Here is a 21,072-nt window from a genome sequence, read left to right on the forward strand (position 1 = left end):
CAGCATTTGGTTGAAAAAAATCGTTGTATAAGTGGACCCACACAACTCAAATTTATGTTTAAAGGTCAACTGTAGATTAAAACACTTGAGATCAACTGAATGCATTTATTAACTGCATTTTGATCCTGATTTGAACAAGCCAACTTAAAGTAGTTTGGAAATAATCAGTGACATTTGAATATTGACTATCTGATGTTAATAAATTGTGATTTTTTTTTTTTTGGTGTAAAGATTTTAAGTCTATATCTTTTAGAGAAATGTACTGAAATGTATGCTGTTAAAATATATCTCAGTTTTGCTTCAAAATGATCTAATGGGGTTGACTGTAGAAGAAACCAAGAATCCGTTAAGTTATAGCTTAGTGATAGGCGTGTGGACATTCATGGTTTTGTTTTCTTTTGTTTGTGTTTGAAATTTTCTGTGATAAAAAAATTTTTTAATAAGTCTTACAACTCAGTAGTGTGTGATTGTTTTCCATATGTAATGAAAACTGACTTTCATTACTTTCTTGTAGCCTTACCCCTCGTGAATTCAACTCTTACGGAGCTCGAAGAGGTAATGATGCTGTAATGACAAGAGGCACTTTTGCAAATATCAAGCTTTTTAATAAGTTTATTGGAAAACCAGCTCCTAAAACAATTCATTTTCCGTCAGGACAGACGGTGAGGATGCACACAAAGTATTTAGACAATTCTAACTGGATCAAAATTTGTATTAAAGATTTTTGTGTTTGTTTTAATCTACAGCTAGATGTATTTGAGGCTGCAGAGCTGTACCAGAAAGAAGGTATCCCACTGATTATTTTAGCAGGAAAGAAATATGGTTCAGGAAACTCCAGAGACTGGGCTGCCAAAGGACCATATTTACTGGTATTGAATCTTAAAATTTATCATCTTAAGCTTCAAAGAGTTTTAAATGTTCCCTTTTGTCAGTAACATACTGTCAAAGTTTATTTGGATTTTTTATAGTTATTTGAACCTCATAGGTATAGAGGGTTTTGTTTGTTTCAGTGATCTTAGATAATACTTTGTACTCATCTCGTTAGTATCATTTTAATACTCTTGAGTTTGGTTAAACCTACATCAGTCTTATGTGAAGAAGTCAGCATAATAGAGGGAAAGGAAATTCTGTTTTAAACTGTTGCTTTATAATTATTTATACGTATTGATTTTTTGTTGTCGTTGTTGTTGTTTTGGTTTTGAGACCGTGTCCTTGTCACCCAGACTGGAGTGAAGTGGCGCAATCACTGCTCTCTGCAGCCATGACCTCCCAGGTGCAATCAGTTCTCCTGTGTCAGCCTCCCAAGTAGCTGGGACTACAACCATGAGTTACCACCCCTGGCCAATTTTTGTATTATTTGTAGAGATGGAATCTCCCTATTTTGCTCAGGCTGATCTTGAACTCCTAGGCTCAAGCGATCCTCCCGCTGTGGCCTCCCAACATGCTGGGATTACAGGCTTGAGCCTCTGTGCCTGGCCCCCACTGTTAATTTTACTTTCCTCCTTTTGATTCAATTTTCTCAGATTTGCCCCATTAGTGGGTAAAAGACTCTGAAGTAGTGGGCCAAGCTTCACCTTTTTTCCCCCTAAATAGGAGATTGTGGTGCCTGGCTGTCTGCCAGGAGGACATTTCTCCTGAGACTGTTTCCTTATTGCAGAGCAAATAGGCCATCTGCTGGGGGGAATAGTCATGTGACATGTGCTTTTTGCCATTTCATACTGACAAGTGCTTCTCTTTACAATTGTAGCTTTAAAAAGGCTGGCTGAAACACAGATATCATGTAGGCCTCATTCTTATTTTAATCTTTAATATCTCCTTTAAAATGTAAATACTCTGAGGGGCTATAGGAATAAACCAAAATCTCATCCTTCTAAGATACTAATTATAAGTATTATTATGAGTATTAATGATAGGTATAGGTTCTTTTTTATCCTGGAAAGTGTTTTAGTGTTTGTATTTGATGTTGAAAGCTTTCCTCATATGGCAGGTGATGCTTGGCCCTCCATTTGTTAGATATTAAAAAACTGATTACAAGCCGTGGATGAGGGCTGGGTTTTGTCAGTTACTGTGCCTTACTATAGGTGATTGGGTGATAAGCTACCTTTTTCATTGAGAGATTCTATATGTTCTTATCTGTATTTTCTCTGAGGCCATTCAGTGTCTTCAAGGAAAGAGACTCGTTCAGGATGTAGACATCTACTTAGTCTCCTGTTTCAGGGGTATTCTCAAGCCCCTATGCCCAGTGTTTGTCAGTCTAGAGAATGTATTCTCTTCCTTATTTCTGCTATAACAGAAAATGAGTAAAAAAATTTTTTAAAAAGAATATATTCTCAAGAGGGGTGATGGCACTCCCAAAGAACAGAAATTGGTTCTCAGGTGGTAAAAAAAAAAAAATTTTACTTTTTGCATGTGAAGTACAGATAAATATAGAGTACATAAAAAGATACACGGCATCTTAGTGGTGTTAAAATTTTGGAGAGAAAGGAGGTGAACAGGAAGACACAATTATGGGGGGGGAAGTCTTAAAAGACTCCTTAGGTAGACAGTGGAGAAAAAAGTTGAAAAACACAAGTCTAGAGCCTTTGGCTCATTTTTTTTTTCCAGAGAATAAACCTCTACTCTTGTGGAGTGGGGATTGAGCTGGATCTTACTGCTTTGTGTGGCCTTGTAACCTGTATCCACAAGTATTCTGAGAAGCTCATCCTCTGAATCTCAATCCTTTTCCTGGGGCTTGTGTTGCACATTAACTCAGACCTTGACTGGTATCACTCTCTAATTTCATTTTATCATTCTGTGGTTTCAACATTGTCTTCTAAATCAGTTACCTATCTCTGTTTTCTAAATATTTATAGAATTCTCTCATCCTATTCCCTTCGTTGCTATGGGCTTATACCCTCTTTATTATTGTTGTTACTTATATTTTTTGGAGACAGAGTCTCACTCTCTTGCCCAGGCTGGAATGCAGTGGCGTGATCTCCCTGCAACCTCCGTTTACCAACCTCAAGTGATTCTCCTGCCTCAGCCTCCTTAGTAGCTGAGATTACAGGTATACCACCATGCCCAGCTAATTTTTCTGTTTTTGGTAGAGATGGAGTTTCACCATGTTGGCCAGGCTGGTCTCAAACTTCTGGCCTCAAGTGATCCGCCCACCTCGGCCTCCCATAGTGCTGGGATTATAGGCATGAACCACTGCATCCAGCCTGTTCTTGTTATTTTTTATTTTATTTTTTATTTTTTTTGTAGAGACAGGGTCTCTCTATATTGCCTAGGCTGGTCTCAAACTCCCGTCCTCAAATAATCCTTCTGCCTCAGCCTTCAACGTACTGGGATTATAAGCATATAAGCCACTGTGTCTGGCCCCATATACCTTCTTTATTCCTTTATTTTAGTGGCATTTCAAGAGTGTTGAACACATATATTAGATCTGTCATGTTTAAATAGAAATCCTTCTGAGCCCTACTTTGGGGTCAAAGGAACCAGCCCATTTATAGAACTCTTATGATGTGGTAGGCAGCGGCAGTACTTAACCCTAGAGCAGCAGAAGGGGAGCCAGAATAATTTAGGGAGCTCCATAAAAATTCAGAAAAATAATCTATAAAAAGTTTCTGTAAATACTTTGATAGAATATTGATGCAGTATGAGGTATTAGACTAAAAGTATTTAGAGAAAGGCCAAAGTAGATTTTTACCCCCTTTAAATGCTCAGTAAATAACTTTCAGAAGTGATTGGAGGAAATAAAATGCACATTTATTACAGGGTGTGAAAGCTGTTTTGGCCGAAAGTTATGAAAAAATACACAAAGATCATTTGATTGGAATTGGCATAGCTCCACTTCAGTTCCTTCCAGGAGAAAATGCAGATTCCTTGGGCCTCTCCGGTAGAGAAACATTTTCTTTAACATTTCCTGAAGAACTGTCTCCTGGAATTACATTGAATATACAGGTATCTCTAAAATTTTCAAATATATGATTATGCACTCAAATGTTTATGAATTGAATACGAATCAATTGCTGTAAATTATATAGTGAAGTCCCTTAATGCATGTTAAGTTGCCATTTAAGATGACTCCCTCCGCCATACTTAAATCTAGCTATGTTAATAGTTCAAGTTCTCTGAGGAAAAGTGGAAAGAACTGGATGCTTATACCAGAAAAAAGAACACATGGAGGGGAATCTTGACTTCCACTTAACAAGTGCCAGTTTCCTTTTCATGGTGGTCATTTTTTTGCTGTCCCGATCTAATTTTGACGGAGGCATACATACCACTCCAAAGAGAGGGCAAAGTTGAACGTTCAAAGTTAGAGCAAAACAGACTTTACAACTAAGAAAAAAGGGGAAAGAGTAGGAGTTATTGATTACATGCAATGAATATTTGTTGTAAAATGAATATGAATAGTGAGTATAACTTCCCCAATTAATAAGTCAAAATCTAAATGTAGCTATTTTTCTACTTAGCTATGAAGCCCATGATCAGGTATCTCAGGTGTTTTTCAAGCAGCAGAAAAGTTTCAGGCAATCAGAATATAAGAAATTAGAACCAGGATAAATCAGACAGAGTATGTGGCAAGTATAGTCATTAAATATGAAGACAAATGGTCTTAACCACCAAGTAGCAGCTGGAAGATTTACTTGCTCACATGAGATGTTTTTGTTTCTTTAAAGACAAGCACTGGAAAAGTATTCAGCGTGATTGCTTCGTTTGAAGATGATGTGGAAATAACATTGTACAAACATGGAGGATTATTAAACTTTGTGGCACGAAAATTCTCATAGTATCTACTTACCATGGATACCTTTCATAACTGATAACTGCAAAGCCTTTTGTGCTGGACCCAGGAATCCTTACCATGGAGCTGCAGATAGTCCCAGTATACTCACTTATCTCATCCATGGATGTAAATGATGAATCAACATAGTAACTGAAATGAAATCTTCTTGATTTTAAATAATATACGAATGGTGCTATTAACATTGCTAAAATCAACGTGTGAAGTGTGTTGTGGAAGAGACCTGTAAGTATGGGGGGGGCAATATTTTATCAGACCATTTTGTAAATAAAGGCAGAATTTGTGTTGAAGATTCTTATATGAGTAACCTTCCTGGAGTTGTTTAGTTTTGCACCAATAAAACTGTGTACTACTGTTTGTTGGTTTAAGAGTAGCAGATTGAAATACAAGAAGCCAGATTAGACTCTAAAATTGTGGTCATTGGAATCTCATTTATAAGTGGACCTTTTAAGTATATTAATTGCTCTTCAGAATTGAGCTGGACACATTTGGCATTCTTAGTTTGTCATATAATCAGGTTTATCCTTAGTCTAACTTCAAGGGATAGAACCTGCCCCAGGTCACAGTCATTCTGTCCAGTCCAGCCAAGGTTCCCTCCACATACGAAGATGGACCATGGCAAAATACAACTGATTGTGTGGCACCATGTATTAGCAGTGGAAATACATATCACATATGACGCAGCCTTTAATGTTTCAGCAGTTTGCCACTGTGACTATCTGACAAGCCCCCGATGGCATTATATTAATTGGATTAGATTTTTTTGCTCACCTTATGTAATACTGTAACTTCCTATAACCTAATATTTTCGGTGTCATTAACCAAAATTTCACACTCATAGTTGCTAAAGAGAATGTTATTTAATCATTAAACTCTGAACTGATTTCTTTTAGACATTTAAATTATCCACCCTCAATTATACGGGTACTCAACCCTATGCATTTTTTAAATGTTGCTATTTCTTCATTAAATTGATTTCCTGTCATTTTGAATCATTTATCACCTGCGATGCATGATTCTATTAATGTTGTTATGTTTTAACCAAAGCTGACTGTAAGGATAAAACACTTAAGTTGTTGCTGAGTACTATGTATCCTCAATATGCATGTCTGCCCATCACATCAAATGTTCTGTCAACAAGATGTTTGGCAATTTTTTAAAAAAAGGTTGGAAAATTAATTATAGAAGGTTCTATACCATTTCTTAATTAAGAAATTTAGCAGGCTAAAGGTTAATTGTAGTGATTTTTTTTTCACATAGAGATCTTTCTATGACTTACTTAGTTACTGCAATTCAGAATTAGTTCACATTGCATAAATAATTACTTGTTTTAAGCAAAATGCTGAAACTACCAAACCAGTGGATGAAGACCACTGAGAACTTTGCACAAAATCATACAATCTTTTGAAAATATTTTGCAAATATGTGTTTAGACAATAAGATGGACTAGAGTTTGACAAAATGATTTCCTTATTTAAATTTTGTATAAGTATTTTCTTCGACACTTTCAAATTATATTGTGTTCTTGATATATACTGTATATTTATTTGTCAGTGCATGTGTTTTTAATTTACATGAAAACATGAGTTAGGAGAAATTACAAGTTGAATGATGAAATGCCTGTATGTGCTCTGAAGAAATGGTAATTCCAGATTGTGCAGCAGGAAACAAATCTGTTTTGTTTTGTTTTTTGTTTTTTGAGACGGAGTCTTGCTCTGTCACCAGGCTGGAGTGCAATGGCATGATCTTGGCTCACCGCAACCTCCGCCTCCCGGGTTCAAGTGATTCTTCTGCCTCAGCCTCCTGAGTAGCTGGGACTACAAGCATGCGCTACCACGCCCAGCTAATTTTTGTAGTTTTAGTAGAGACGGGGTTTCACCATGTTGGCCAGATGATCTGAATCTCTTGACCTCGTGATCCACCCACCTCGACCTCCCAAAGTGCTGGGATTACAGTTGTGAGCCACCGCACCTGGCCTATATTGTTTTGAAAGCATACTCTATATATAGTTATGGGCGGAGGCACAGGCATCCTCAGCAGCTGATTCAGGAGATGATGGTAAAGCTAGCTAACTATGAATTAAACATTCACATATCCAGTCTACCTAGTCCAGTAATAATACAAGCAAATCTTGTATTTCAGGAACAAATCAAGGTTCTCTTAATTTTTTGGCTTATATACAATGAAGTAAAAACTTGATAAACATGGTTCCAAATTGAGGAGGAGAGTCGTGGATGTATGTTTTAATATGTATACCTTATAATTCTGCCTCTAGCCAAATGCTGTGTTTGCAAAATGTGGCATCTGTTTTTATTGTCTATATCTTCTTTTTTGACTATACCTGGATAATTTTGTGTTACCAAAAAAAATAAGGAAGTGTAATGTCAGACACACAAGAAAAGCAAATCAGTGTTGTAAGCTTAAAGTACAATTTCAAAGGTCATTACCAACAGCAGGTTTTTTTTTATACTTTAAAAACATTATGCTACATGTCATTGCCATTTTCATATTTTGGGGTTTTGCTACTCTTATACAATGGAATCAATGAAAATGTCATCCAGCCACTGAATTGCCATTATTATATCTAAAAAGTATCTAAGATGACAGTTGTCACTATTTTATCTCCATGCTGACATTTGAAAGAAGGTACTAGTATCCCTCTAGCCAGAGTGCTCAGGTTTTCATTGGTAATCAAACAACAGTTGTACTAAAGGAAAGTAAAGCTAGGACCTAAGTCAGAATCATAGTTGCCTGCATATATGGTAACAAGGTTGTGTTCATTTGCTTTCACAGTGATGAATGAGAGGATGAGGAGAAATTATTTGACATTTTTCTGTGGTTGAATAGAAGACACCTTTCTTTTGTCTTTAGGTTTAGGAGAAGATACTAAGATACTGGATGTTTACCCTATCTTAGTTTGATTGGAGTAATAAGAGAGAAGAAGAGGGTGGACTTTGGCTTTTTCAGTGTTTTTTTCCCCTAAAGGGTGATATTGCTGATGTTTCTATCAATTTTACACATAATATGTGGCTATGAAAACATAATCTCACTTAAGTAACAGACAAAGTAATCACTTTGTCTATCACTAAGTAATAGACAAAAATCATTGTCTATTATTTAAAGCCAACAAAACAGTGTAACAGTTTTAAGTTCAATAATGTTAAGTATTGTATAAAAATATATTGGAGGCGAAGTTCAGTTGATGACAATTGTGTATATGTTACTGATGCTGTAAATTATTTTTAATAAAGAAAATTGTATTATCACATTTGATTCTTGTTCTATTTTGTAGTAGTTGAAAATAAAACAAAATGATGTAGGAAATGTGCTGCCATCCGGCTGGGCACAGTAGCTCATGCGTGTAATCCCAGCACTTTGGGAGGCCAAGGTGGGCAGATCACAAGGTCAGGAGATCAAGACCATCCTGGCCAACATGGTGAAACCCAGTCTCTACTAAAAATAAAAAAATTAGCCGGACATGGTGGCAGGTACCTGTAGTCCCAGCTACTTGGGAGGCTGAGGCAGGAGAATGGCGTAAACCTGGGAGGCAGAGTTTGCAGTGAGCGGAAATTGCGCCACAGCACTCCAGCCTCGGCAACAGAGCGGGACTCCCGTCTCAGAAAAAAAAAAAACGAAATGTGCTGCCATCCAGATGCTATGTGTTCCTGTGCCTCTGTGCTACAGGAGCAGCGCAGGGCAGGAGGATGCCTGCTCTCTGTGCTGCCTGTTCATTAATGTTCATGAAGCAAGTCATTGGAAGCTGGGAGCCAGGATCCCAGGTGTATTTGTTCTCGCATTGTATAAAGAAATGCCTGAGACTGGGTAATTTATTTTAAAAAGAGGTTTAATTGGCTCATGGTTCTGCAGGATGTACAGGAAGCATGATGCTGGCATCTGCTCGGCTTCTGGGGAGGCCTCAGGAAACTTACAATCACGGTGGAAGATTAAGTGGGAGCAAGCACTTCACATGGCCAGAGCAGGAGGAAGAGAGGGACAGGGGAGGTTCCACACACTTTTAAACAACCAGATGTCAGGAGAACTCACTATAGGGACAGCACCAAGGGGGATGGTGTTAAACCATAAGAAACTGCCCCCATAATCCAGTCACCTCCCACCAGGCCCCACCTCCAACACTGGGGATTACAATCCCACATGAGATTTAGGCGGGAACATTGATTCAAAAAGATGTATCCTTTCTTCCCACTATTAGCAACCTAAATGAGTAAGGTTTATTTATTAGAATTCAGTAATCATAAACCACAATTGGCACTTTATTAGAATTTTCTAAGGATTCCAATTTAGTATTCTAAGAATTTTGCATTACAAAGGCTAATACCAACATAGGCACAAGCTGATAGTTTGAATATCCGCCTGGGAGGAAATTTCCAGCTTCATCAGTGTAGCATTTAGTTGGTTTACAGTTTTCACTTGATGCTAATTTTGCTTTTTAATTACAAAGTAGCTTCAGCTTTACCATTTTGATTTGATGTATGTTATAAACCTATGTTTTATACTTGAAAAATGCATTTATTGCAAAAGCAAATAATTCTCACAAAATTTGCTTGTATAACGACAAGTGTGGGCCAGGCGAGGTGGTTCACACCTATAATTCCAACACTTTGGGAGGCCAAGGCAGGAGGCAGGAGGATCACTTGAAGTCAGGAATTTGACCCCACCCTGGGCAACATAGCAAGGCCCTGTCTCTTAATAATAACAATTAGCTTGGTGTGGTGGTGTGCACCTGTAGTCCCAGCTACTTAGGAGGCTGAGGCAGGAGGATTGCTTGAGCCTAGGTTGAGGCAGCAGCGAGCTATGGTTTATGCCACTGCACTCCAGCCTGGGTGACAGCAAGATCCTGTCTCTTAAATAAGTGTGTTGTCACTGTGAATGTTGTGTTTACGTGGTGGTAGTACTGAATTTTAAAGCATTTTTTTTTCAATATTTTCCATCTATTAATATCTGTATGGTCTGTGGCAGGGTCCCTTTTTATTACCAATATTGGTAATTTGTGTTTTCTTTTTTTTCCTTGATCAGTCTTTCTAAGGGGTTAGAAATTGAATTAATTTTTTAAAGAGCCAATTTTTTACATTGTTTTCTGGTTTTTTGTTTGGTTTTGGGTTTTTTTTTTTTTTTTTTTTTTTTTTTTTGAGACGGAGTCTGGCTCTGTTGCCCAGTCTGAAGTGCAGTGGCACGATCTTGGCTTAACGCAACCTCCACCTCCCGGGTTCAAGCAATTCTCCTGCCTCAGCCTCCCGAGTAGCTGGGATTACAGGCATGTGCCACCATGCCCAGCTAATTTGTTTTATATTTTTGGTAGAGACGGGGTTTCCCCCTGTTGGCCAGGCTGGTCGCAAACTCCTGACCTCACGTGATCAGCCTGCCGCAGCCTCCCAAAGTGCTAGGATTACAGGCATGAGCCACCGTGCCCGGTTTGTTGTCTTTTATTGGTTTCTGCTCTTAAGTGTTTCCTGTTACTTATTTAATTTCCTCCTTTCCCCCAGCTTTGTTAACACTTTTCCTCCAATGTAAATGTAAATATTTAAATTTTCCTCTAAGCGCTGCTTTAGCTGTAGCCCACTGTGGAGACTAAAGCCAATTTTGAGCATTTTAAACAACTTGTAATATATAAAGGAAGTATCATAAAACTGCTGGGATATTTTATGGGACATTGTTTTATAATGTAAAATCATGTCTATACTCTCACTGCAAATTGTTCATTTTGTTTCACTCCAGTTTTCTTTTTTTTTTTTTATCACTGAGCTCTTTTTAAAAACAAAACAAAAAAAGCCTGGCCTCAATCAGTTCTCCCACCTCAGCCTCCCAGACTGCTGGGATTACAGGCATGAGCCACCATGACCAGCCACTGAGCTATGTTTGAGAGCCACTACGTAAAACTGCTCCAGTAGCCAACTGAAGAAACATTAATACAACGACATGACATTTTTTTCACCCCTAGAAACCAGTCTCACTATGTGGCCCAGGCTGACCTCGAACTCCAGGGCTCAAGCACTTTTCCTGCCTAAGCCTCCTGGAGTAGCTGGGACTATAGACTTGCAACATCACGCCCGGCTTAAAATGAGATATCTGGCCAGGCACGGTGGCTCACGCCTGTAATCTTAGCACTTTGGGATGCCGAGGCAGGCGGATCACGAGGTCAGTTCGAGACCAGCCTGGCCAACATAGTGAAACCCCGTATCTACTAAAAATACAAAAATTAGCTGGGTATGGTGGCATGTGCCTGTAGTCCTAGCTACTTGGGAGGCTGAGGCGGGAGAATCGCTTGAACCCAGGAGGTGGTGGTTGCAGTGAGCTGGGACCACACCATTGTACTCCAGGCTGGGTGACAGAGCAAAACTCCGTCTCAAAAAAAAAATGACAACACATCTTGTCTTACGTTGGTGGAACTTTTAAAAATCATGATATCCAGCCAGGCGCGGTGGCTCACGCCTGTAATCCCAGCACTTTGGGAGGCCAAGGCGGGCAGATCACGAGGTCGGGAGATTGAGACCATCCTGGCTAACACCGTGAACCCCCGTCTCTACTTAAAAAAAAAAAAAAAAAAAAAAAAAAAAAATTACAAAAAATTAGCCGGGTGTGGTGGCGGGCGCCTGTAGTCCCAGCTACTCAGGAGGCTGAGAGGCAGGAGAATGGCGTAAACCCGGGAGACGGAGCTTGCAGTGAGCCAAGATGGCGCCACTGCACTCCAGCCTTGGCAACAGTGCAAGACTCCGTCTCCAAAAAAAAAAAAAAAAAAAAAAAAAAAAAATCACGATATCCAATGTTGGCATTATTGAGAGGAAAACATGATTTGGCAACATGTATTAAGAGGCTTAGACCGGGTGCAGTGGCTCACGCCCGTAATCCCAACACTTTGCTAGGCTGAGGTGGGAGGATTGCTTAACCCAGTAGTTCAAGATCAGCCTGGGAAACATGGCGAAACCCGTCTCTACAAAAAAGGAGCGGGGCGTAGTGATGCGCGCCTATAGTCCCAGCTACTTGGGAGGCTGAGGCAGGCGGATCCCTTGAGCACAGGAGGCAGAGGCTGCAGTGAGCTGAGATAGTGCCACTGCACTCCTGAGCAACAGATTGAGACCCTGTCTCAAAATAAATAAATAAAAAGGCCTTAAAAGTGTTTATTATCTTATTCCTAGTAATATGACGCTGAGCAGTTTAAACACATAAAGTGCACGAAAGATTTATGTATGAGGATATTCTTTAAAACAAGGAAATGGTCACTTAAAGTGAAAAAGGCAATTTCCAAAGTACATTTTTTTTTCTTTTTTGAGACGGAGTCTTGCTCTGTTGTCCAGGCTGGAGTGCAGTGGTGCAATCTCGGCTCACTGCAAACTCCACCTCCCAGGTTCAAGCGATTCTCCTACCTCAGCCTCCTAGGAGCTGGGATTACAGGGGTCTGCCACCATGCACGGCTAATTTTTGTCTTTTTAGTAGAGATGGGGTTTCACCATGTTGTCCAGGCGGGTCTCAAACTCCTGAACTCAAGTAATCCACCTCCATCAGCCTCCCCAAATGCTCGGATTACAGGCGTGAGCCACCGCACCCTACCAAATACAGTATTTCAAAAGAATTCACAGAGTGGAAACAGGCACATACCAAAGAGGCAGTTGTGGATCCAGTAGCCCTGCCTCCAATTCTCACAATTTACAGATTCAATCTTAATTCCCATTCCCTCATCCCAAGAGAAGTAGAAAAATACCAATATAGCTGGAATAATGTCAGGTGGAAATAACTCAGAAGCCACTCAAGGGAAAAGGCATGCAGAGGGGCCTAAGGGAGCCAGTAGGATTCCAATTCTGGTTACAGAAAAATCCAAGTCAAAATTACTCTGACAATCTAAAGGAATGAGATATTAATTATGTTCTCCTGGGGTTGTGAAAAACAGCCCTGCCTTTTGGAGATTAGAAGTGAAGCAGGTGCCGGGCACGGTGGCTCAAGCCTGTAATTCCAGCACTTTGGGAGGCCGAGACGGGCGGATCACGAGGTCAGGAGATCGAGACCATCCTGGCTAACACGGTGAAACCCCGTCTCTACTAAAAAAATACAAAAAACTAGCCGGGCGTGGTGGCGGGCGCCTGTAGTCCCAGCTACTGCGGAGGCTGAGGCGAGAATGGCGTGAACCCGGGAGGCGGAGCTTGCAGTGAGCTGAGATCAGGCCACTGCACTCCAGCCTGGGTGACAGAGCGAGACTCTGTCTAAAAAAAAAAAAAAAGGAAGTGAAGCAGGTAAGAACCGTATCTAAAGCAGGGGAAGAAGCCTCCCTCAGTAGGTGGTTGATAGGGGTTTGAGAATCATCCAAGTTAATCAGGGTGACTATAGATAATCCGAGTGTGTTATATCCTGACAGAAAGCAGGGTGGATGTGCCTTGGCAAAAACAAAATAGAGACCAAGTTGCAGGCATGAGTGGACCAGTGCCCATGACTCTCTTCCAGTAGCCTACAGTAGATAAGAGTGCTCTGACTTACCCGAGAAGTCCTGCTTGGCTGGAGAAGGGCATCAAGCTATTTATCAGTGCCTCATGCCCTTGACAGTTAAGATCATGAGAGGTTTATTTTAGAGAAAACAAACTTGACAGGGGCGTCTGCCCAAGTTAGGTCAGAGGCACACTCTTACAGACTAAGTAAGTTTTTAAGGATTCGGGATGGGAGAGTTTATCAGAGGCTTGGATTGCTTCTGCATCTCTTTGTTGCGCTTATCTGGGAGGGAGAGTTGTGTGTCTGTTCCCATACATCTTTCTGCAGCTGCAGGCATACCTACCCCCGAGTCTAATTTTTGTATTTTTAGTAGAGAGGGGGTTTCACATGTTGGCCAGGCTGGTCTCGAGCTCCTGACCTCAGGTGATCCTCCCGCCTCGGCCTCCCAAATTGCTGGGATTACAGGCGTGAGCCACCTGCGCCCTGCCTAAACTGTTCGGGTTCTAACATTCCAGCATCTCCCTGCGGAACGCAGCCAGGCCTTACTCAGGCCTTCCAAACAGGACTCTTGCAGTTCCTGGGGCTGGTCTAGGGTTGTCTCCCTGGGGCCACGTTTTCTAAACGTATCACTTCCAGGATACGTGCCTCCAACAGAAGGAGGGAAGGCTAGGAAACAAAAACGTGGATGCGGGTGAGGAGCCGTCAGGGTTACAGCCACGACAACCTGGACCCTGGGGAACTCGGAGGTGCCACTCAAGAGCCGAAAGCCTGCCCACTCGGGGTGGGGCGGCAACCCGGAGAGCCAATCAGGAATAAGGAGTCCGATTCATGAAAATGTAGCCGAATTCTGACTGGGATACTCACTGTGAGAAGGCGGGGCAGAGTTGCAGAAAGTCAACGGAAGTCGGATCTCTGAATTTCTGTTCTGTTCTGTAGCAGCCTCCTAGGCGGGGCCAGGAAAAAAATCCCGGTCTCCCGGCCTCGCCCCGCCTTCCAATAGTCTGCGCTGACTGGGCGGCGAGGGACGAGGGGGAGCCAATCAGAAGTCAGGACTCGCGGGGCTTGGAGGTGGGGCGCGGGGGCTGCGGCCTCTGCGGACCCTGCGGACCCTGGTGTACCTCCTGGCCACAGTGCCCGGCCGAGGCCGCAATACCCGGCTGCTGGAGAGCGGGATCCACCCCAGGACGTCGGGTCGCTGCGGGTGAGCCAAGGAGGGGAAAGCAGAGACGAGCCCCGCGTCCCCGCTGCGGGAGTCGGGGGCGTCCCCGAGGGCAGGGAGTCTCGCTGCGAGTGTGGAGCTGCGAGTCCTACGCCTCAGGCTCCTCCAGTCCGCGCTACCCTCAGCTCGCTGCGTGCGTGATGGGCAAGTCACCCTTCTCCCCGGACCTCACCTGTAACCTAGGAGGGCTGAGCTGGTCCCCCAGAATGAAAGCGTGGCACCCGAGAAGCTGTCGAGGGCAGCCCTCCCAGGTCTGTGTGGGGTCGCTGGCCGAGGACTGTGCCGGCGCCTGGCAGGTGTCTACTGGGAGCAGTCTCTGAGCTCCACTGGACCTCACTGATAACGCTGCGAACCTGACTCGTGCGCCCTCCTCCTCTCTTTTCCTGCCTCTTGGTTCAGCAGCCCCTCCACAGCCCGCTCACCCACCACTCTTTCCCCTTCACCCACCAGGAAGACCCTTAAAAGCACCTAGTAGTGTATTGTTGTCTTTGAAAAACTACAGATGCTAGATTCCCCACCTTTCTGTTTCATGATCCCCTTGGGTGTGAACTGCCCCATGGGTCTGTGGAGTGAAGGTCACCCTTGGTTCACCATTTAATATTAAATAAGGGACTAGCCTAGGGGCTGAGAATACAGACATTGACTGGGTATAATCCCTTGGAAGGACGCAGCAAAAAGGAATGTAGGAGAAGAAAGGTAGAGTTGGAAGACATGCTAAGGTTGAATTTACTAGACTTTGTTACACGTTGGGAGTGAGGGACAGGAAAGAATCAATAATAACTCCAGTTTCTTGTCTGGTATACTTTGCACAAAGTACAGAGCTTAAGGTCCAGCCCCCGCTGGCTGTAGGACAAAGGTGGTGAGAGTCTGGCGCAGATCCTGGAGTTGGAAATCACACTTGCTTCCTGCGGGCTTTTTCAGAAGCTAAAATACTGTTGGCCGGATATATAGAGCAACAACCTATAGTACCTGAATTCCTCCTCTCCTTTTGAATGAAGTTGGAAAAAAAGTTAATAATTTTTAAAAATGTGTGAGTGGGCAACATAGCGAGACACTGTCTCTAAAAAACTAAAAATAATAAAATAAAATTAAAAAGACAGGCATGATGGCTTGCACCTGTAATCCCAGCACTTTGGGAGACCAGGGTAGGAGGATTGCTTGAGCCCAGAAGTTCGAGATCAATCTGGGCAACATAGTGGGGCCCTGTCTTTACAAAAAGTAAAAAAAAAAACAAAAACAAAAAACAAAAAACAAAAACAAAAACAAAAAAACAAAAAGAAACCCAGGCGTGGTGGCACCTGCCTACAGTCCCAGCTACTTGGGAAGCTCAGGTGGGAGGATCCCTTGAGCCCAGGAGTTGGAAGCTGCAGTAAGCAGTGATTGCGCCACTACTCCAGACTGGGTGACAGGGTGAGACCTTGTCTCAAAAAAAAGAGAATTCCTCTCCATACATAGGAGACATTTGATTAAGATGGACATGTCTGATAAACGTATTTTTTTCTTTGTTTTTCTTTACTTTCAGGAGTTGATCTGTGCCATTAGTTCTATGATTTGGAGCCCTTGTATAAAGAAAAAAGGCAAACTTAAAAGAACTTTAGCGGCATAGAATACTAGATCTAGGGCCAGGCGCCATGGCTCACGCCTATAATCCCAGCACTTTGGGAGGCCGAGTCGAGTGGATCACGAGGTCAGGAGATCGAGACCATCCTGGCTAACACAGTGAAACCCCATCTCTACTAAAAATACAAAAAATTAGCCGGGTGTGGTGGTGGGCGCCTGTAGTCCCAGATACTCGGGAGGCTGAGGCAGGAGAATGGCGTGAACCCGGGAGGCAGAGCTTGCAGTGAGCCCAGATCGTACCACTGCACTCCAGCATGGGCAACAGAGCAGGACTCCGTCTCAAAAAAAAAAAAAAAAAAAAAGAATACTAGAGCTAGAGGAGACTTTTAGTAATAATCTAGTCCAACTCTGTTTTAGAGGAGAACATGACTAGTCCAGAGTTTCAGAGGTTAGGTAGCAGAGCTGGGACTAAAATATGTCCTGTTTCTCCCAGCACAACTTTTTATTACATCAGTCGCTTTGGATGGCCAGAGCTAACAACCTTGCTTTACATGGCTATGGAAAACAGGGCTCTCCTAAAAGGAGCTTAACAAGTCAAAGATTGTATGGGAACATCTGGACTAGAAAGGAGATTGGCCTTCACCAGTTTCCTCTAAGGTTCCTTCCAACTTTAGGAACTTACCATTCATTTCAAATTCAGAATTGTTCTGACATCTCTCACACTTTGGGAGTTGAAAATGACTCCAGGAGTTCATCTTGGAGTTAATGCTTCAGTTCATATTACATTTTGAATACTTACCTTATACCAGTTTACCTATCTCCAGAAGGAATGTTAAAATTCCTTGTAAAGTTTTAAGCCTAAATACAGGGTGACAGGATGTGTTGGTTCCCAGAACAGGTTTCAAGTGCAAAGATTGTTTTGAAACTCCATTTAGGCTTTGTCACAATATTTTCAGTGAACAAAATCTGAATGGCCTAACTTGCTTCTGAAAGCAAATGCCTGGTTAGAAAGTAAACAGGAAACATGATTGTCAAGAATGCATTAACTTGCAGTAACAGGTGATGGAAACTGACCAGTGGCACAAGCTATGCAAGTTAAGAGGCTGGAGCAAACACTTTGGGTAGGAGGATCAGGGAAGGCCATGGAGGGGGGTAGAGGGTGGTTAGTGTTTGAGGTTTACCTTTCCCTCCCTCCCTCCCTCCCTCCCTCCCTCCCTCCCTCCCTTCCTTCCTTCCTTCCTTCCTTCCTTCCTTCCTTCCTTCCTTCCTTCCTTCCTTCCTTCCTTCCTTTTCTTTTCTTTCTTCTTTCTCTTTCTCTTCTCTCTTTTCTTTTCTTTCTTTTTGACAGAGTTTTGTTCTTTCCCTTAGGCTGGAGTGAAGTGATGCGGTCTCATCTCACTGCAACCTCCACCCCTCTGGGTTCCAGTGATTCTCCTGCCTCAGCCTCCTGAGTAGCTGGGATTATAGGCGCCAGCCACCACGCCCAGCTGATTTTTATTTTATTTTTATATTTTTTTTATTTTTAGTAGAGATGGGGTTTCATCATGTTGGCCAGGCTGGTCTTGAACTCCTGACCTCAGGTGATCCACCCACCTCAGCCTCCCAAAGTGCTGGGATTTATAGGCGTCAGCCACTGTCTCTACCTACCCTTATTTTAACTTGAGTCATCAGGCTATAGTCCTGGGATTGAGGCAGGGAGGGGGTCATATAGGAGATTTCTGGTGTGTCTTCCTGAATGTTATCCCCTTTCCCTCACTGGAGTTAGGTGGGTTTTTGCTGTGACAGAGCCAAGTAAATTAGGCATTAACAGGCATATGGTCTGATTTTTGGAGTTCCAAGAAAGTCCTAAGATCCACCTCCCTTTTCCTAGCCAGTTTCTCAGAAGGGCTCTTTCTTTTTTAAAGGTAAATTTTACATTCAGTGATATTCACAGATCTTACTAGTTTACTTAGGTTTTAAGTTTTGACAAATGTAAGCCATGTAACCAAAGACTAATCAAGATGTAGAACACTTGCCTCTCAGAAAGTTCTCTCATGCCCCTTCCCTGTCAGAAGCAACACATCTTCCACTTTCCAGAAAAGCTAACTGTTCATGAGATTCTTTATTTTTTTTCAATAGAGAAGGGGGTCTCATTATGTTGCCCTGACTAGTTTTGAACTCCTGGCCTTGAGTGATTCTCCCACCTTGGCCTCCCAAAGTTCTGGCTGGGATTACAGGTAAGAGCCACTGTGCCCAGCCCATATGATTGTTTTTATATAATACTGTATCCCCTGAACAGCAATCAAAACATACCCAAAAATGCAGCTCACTCTCACGATGTTATCAATTATTTACAACTTAGTATGAAAGAAGGATTAGAATAAAACTATTTTGGGAAAACAACATGAGATCGTAACAACCTTAAATATTTGGTTCCTGAAGGATGTTCAGAAGCCCTACATTGTCTTTCATATGTAGCTAGATGCTCAGGAAATATACCAGCTATGAGTAGCAGAGGGTGGAATTACCAAGTAAAAGAAAACAGTCTCCTGCCTCCCCCATGTATCCAAATCATACTTAAAAATTCAAGGCCCAGCATAGTGCTCATGCCTGTAATCCCAGCACTTTGGGATTACAAAACTGAGGCAGGCAGATCACTTAAGCCCAGAAATTCAAGACCAGCCTGTCCAACATGGTGAAAACCTGTCTCTGTAAAAAATACAAAAAATTAGCCTGATATGGTGGCTTTTGTAGTCCTAGCCACCCAGGAGGCAGAGGTTCATAGGAGGCTGAGGTTCAGGATCACTGAGCTTGGTGGTTGAAGCTACGGTGAGTTGTAATCACGCTGTTGCACTCTAACCTGGGTGATAGAGCGAGACCCTGTCTCAAAAAAAAAAAAAAAAAAAAAATCAATTCCGGCCGGGTCCAGTGGCTCACCCTGTAATCCCAGCACTTTGGGAGGTGTAAGTGGGAGGATCACTTGGGGCCAGGAGTTTGAGACCAACCTGGGCAACAAAGTGAGACCCCCATCTCTATCTTTAAAAGTAAAAGTTCAAATCTATCTTCTCAAGAATGTCTTCCCTTAGGCTGTAGTAATTTCTTTCCCTCTCAGCTTCTGTCACAGTTTTGGCAGATATTAATTTTATAGGTCACAAACTCAAATGTAACTTTATTTTTTGCAATTGACCTTAATTTTAATTTTAAGCCGCTATTCCTCTCAGCAGTGGAAAACATATTCTTTACAATTTAAGGTAATCTCAGTCACTTCAGTGTTGATTCAGTCATTTCAGGTTAATACTTACAGTTAATACAGGGTTTTCTTTGGCTCTCTGGCCCTATCTCCTCTAGTGACTCACACAATACTTAGCTCATCAGTCTATGTTTTTCTATTTGAAATATGCATAATAAATTAAATGATGATCCTTATAATTTAGCAAAACTGTGACTATAAAAGATCACTGTATTTGAATGTATTGTTAAACCTAAGATGGTAGGAATATAGTCAAAAGGACATCATCATGGATTAGAAGTCTGGAGAGCTGAATTCTCTTTTTTTTTTTGAGATGGAGTCTCGCCCTGTTGCCCAGGCTGGTGTGTAGTGGTGCAATCTTGGCTCACTGCGGACTTGACCTCCCGCGTTCAAGTGATTCTCCTGCCTCAGCCTCCTGAGTAGTTGGGATTACAGGCGCCCACCACGACGCCCGGCCGATTTTTGTGTTATTAGTAGAGATGGGGTTTCACCATGTTGGCCAGGCTGGTCTCAAACTCCTGAGCTCAGGTGATCTGCCTGCCTCTGCCTCCCAAAGTGCTGGGATTATAGCCTTCAGCCACCAGGTCCAGCCCGAGAGCTGAATTCTTACTTAATATGTAACTTTGGGCAAGTCACTTAACCTCTCAGAACCAAAATTTCCCCTATAAAATTAATGGGGGAGGAGGAGGGATTGGACGAGGTGATACCAAGGTGCTTTCCTGATCTGTGTTTGGGAGGTAAGTTTAAAAATAATTTGTCCTATAAGAATTTGTTTGCACTTGCCAAAACATCTACTTCTTGACCTTATTCACTGATTTGATATTTTTTAACTTTATGAGTAAAACTTAACAATCAAAAGAAGTACAGAATCAGTAAAAACATTGTTGGTCTGTCTTGAGAAAAATCATTTAAATAAATATATTCATCCTATGTCCCCTTTCTGTTTGCTACTTTTTGTTCCCCTAGACATAATGTCAAGTGGAAATGATCAGCAGTCAGAGGCTCTTAGCAAACCCACTTTCAGTGAGGAACAGGCCTCTGCATTAGCGGAGTCAGTGTTTGGGTTGAAAGTTTCCAAGGTCCAGCCACTTCCTAGCTATGATGACCAAAACTTTCATGTCTACGTTTCAAAAACCAAAGATGGCCCAACTGAATATGTCCTCAAAATAAGCAACACCAAGGCTAGCAAAAATCCAGACCGGATTGAAGTGCAGAATCACATCATCATGTTTCTGAAAGCAGCTGGATTTCCAACATCCTCTGTGTGTCGCACTAAAGGAGACAACACGGCTTCTCTCGTGTCTATAGGTAAGAGATGACCAACTTGCTGACCCATTACCTATCCAGACACATCACTGCCTTTTGACCACAAGTAGAACTATGAAGGGCAAGTTCATAATTCCAAGTGTAGATGTGGTTGTTATTTTTTTAGCAACCTCAATAGTACGCCCTTAGAGGTGGTTATTTTTTCAGTGTTGGGAGAAGCCACAGCATCATCAAAGTGGTGATTGGTCCTCTGATTGAGTAGTGGTTAGAGCCCAATGTGGTGTAAGTTTTCTGTTTAGAAAGGCCCTGACAGATAGTAACTAAGGGAACTTGTGCAAATCAGGGGAACATTTTTTGTTTTGTTTGTTTGTTTGTTTTGTTGGTGGTGGTTTTGGGTTTTTATTTTTATTTGTTTGTTGTTTTTTGAGATGGTCTCACTCTATCATCCAGACTGGAGTGCAGTGGCACAGTCACAGCTCACTGCAGCCTTGACCTCCTGGGCTCAGGTGATCCTCCCGCTTTAGCCTGCTGAGTAGCTGGGACTACAGGCACGCGTCACCACGCCCAGCTAATTCTGTAGTG

General features: G+C 42.2%; 4 protein-coding genes across 13 annotated transcripts in view; 3 read left to right on the forward strand and 1 right to left on the reverse strand.

The window, feature by feature from the left end:
- The window catches only part of IREB2 (iron responsive element binding protein 2), a 63,311-nt gene extending 55,257 nt beyond the window's left edge, over nucleotides 1-8,054 (forward strand). For both annotated transcript variants that reach the window (XM_050799950.1, XM_050799952.1), the window contains exons 19-22: nucleotides 515-662; nucleotides 747-869; nucleotides 3,757-3,942; nucleotides 4,662-8,054. In XM_050799950.1, the coding sequence (XP_050655907.1) occupies nucleotides 515-662; nucleotides 747-869; nucleotides 3,757-3,942; nucleotides 4,662-4,772 (568 nt within the window). In that variant the 3' untranslated portion in view covers nucleotides 4,773-8,054. The remainder of the gene's footprint in view (nucleotides 1-514; nucleotides 663-746; nucleotides 870-3,756; nucleotides 3,943-4,661) is intronic.
- Nucleotides 1-21,072, reverse strand: part of SKIC8 (SKI8 subunit of superkiller complex) — a 421,718-nt gene that overhangs the window by 200,633 nt on the left and 200,013 nt on the right. The window lies entirely within an intron of this gene.
- PSMA4 (proteasome 20S subunit alpha 4) overlaps nucleotides 1-21,072 on the forward strand; it is a 231,304-nt gene that overhangs the window by 175,198 nt on the left and 35,034 nt on the right. The window lies entirely within an intron of this gene.
- The window catches only part of HYKK (hydroxylysine kinase), a 32,929-nt gene continuing 26,128 nt past the window's right edge, over nucleotides 14,272-21,072 (forward strand). For 8 of the 9 annotated variants that reach the window (XR_007727694.1, XR_007727696.1, XR_007727695.1 and 5 more), the window contains exons 1-2: nucleotides 14,272-14,417; nucleotides 20,191-20,532. Coding sequence is in view for 5 of the 9 variants with exons in the window: in XM_050799993.1 (XP_050655950.1) it covers nucleotides 20,196-20,532 (337 nt within the window). In the remaining 4 variants the exon portion in view is untranslated. Of the gene's footprint in view, nucleotides 14,418-14,438; nucleotides 14,687-20,190; nucleotides 20,533-21,072 lie in introns of those variants that run through there. The other variant, XM_050799991.1, reaches the window with a different exon arrangement.

This window comes from Macaca thibetana, chromosome 7, assembly GCF_024542745.1.
Source record: "Macaca thibetana thibetana isolate TM-01 chromosome 7, ASM2454274v1, whole genome shotgun sequence".
Taxonomy (NCBI): Eukaryota; Metazoa; Chordata; class Mammalia; order Primates; family Cercopithecidae; genus Macaca; species Macaca thibetana.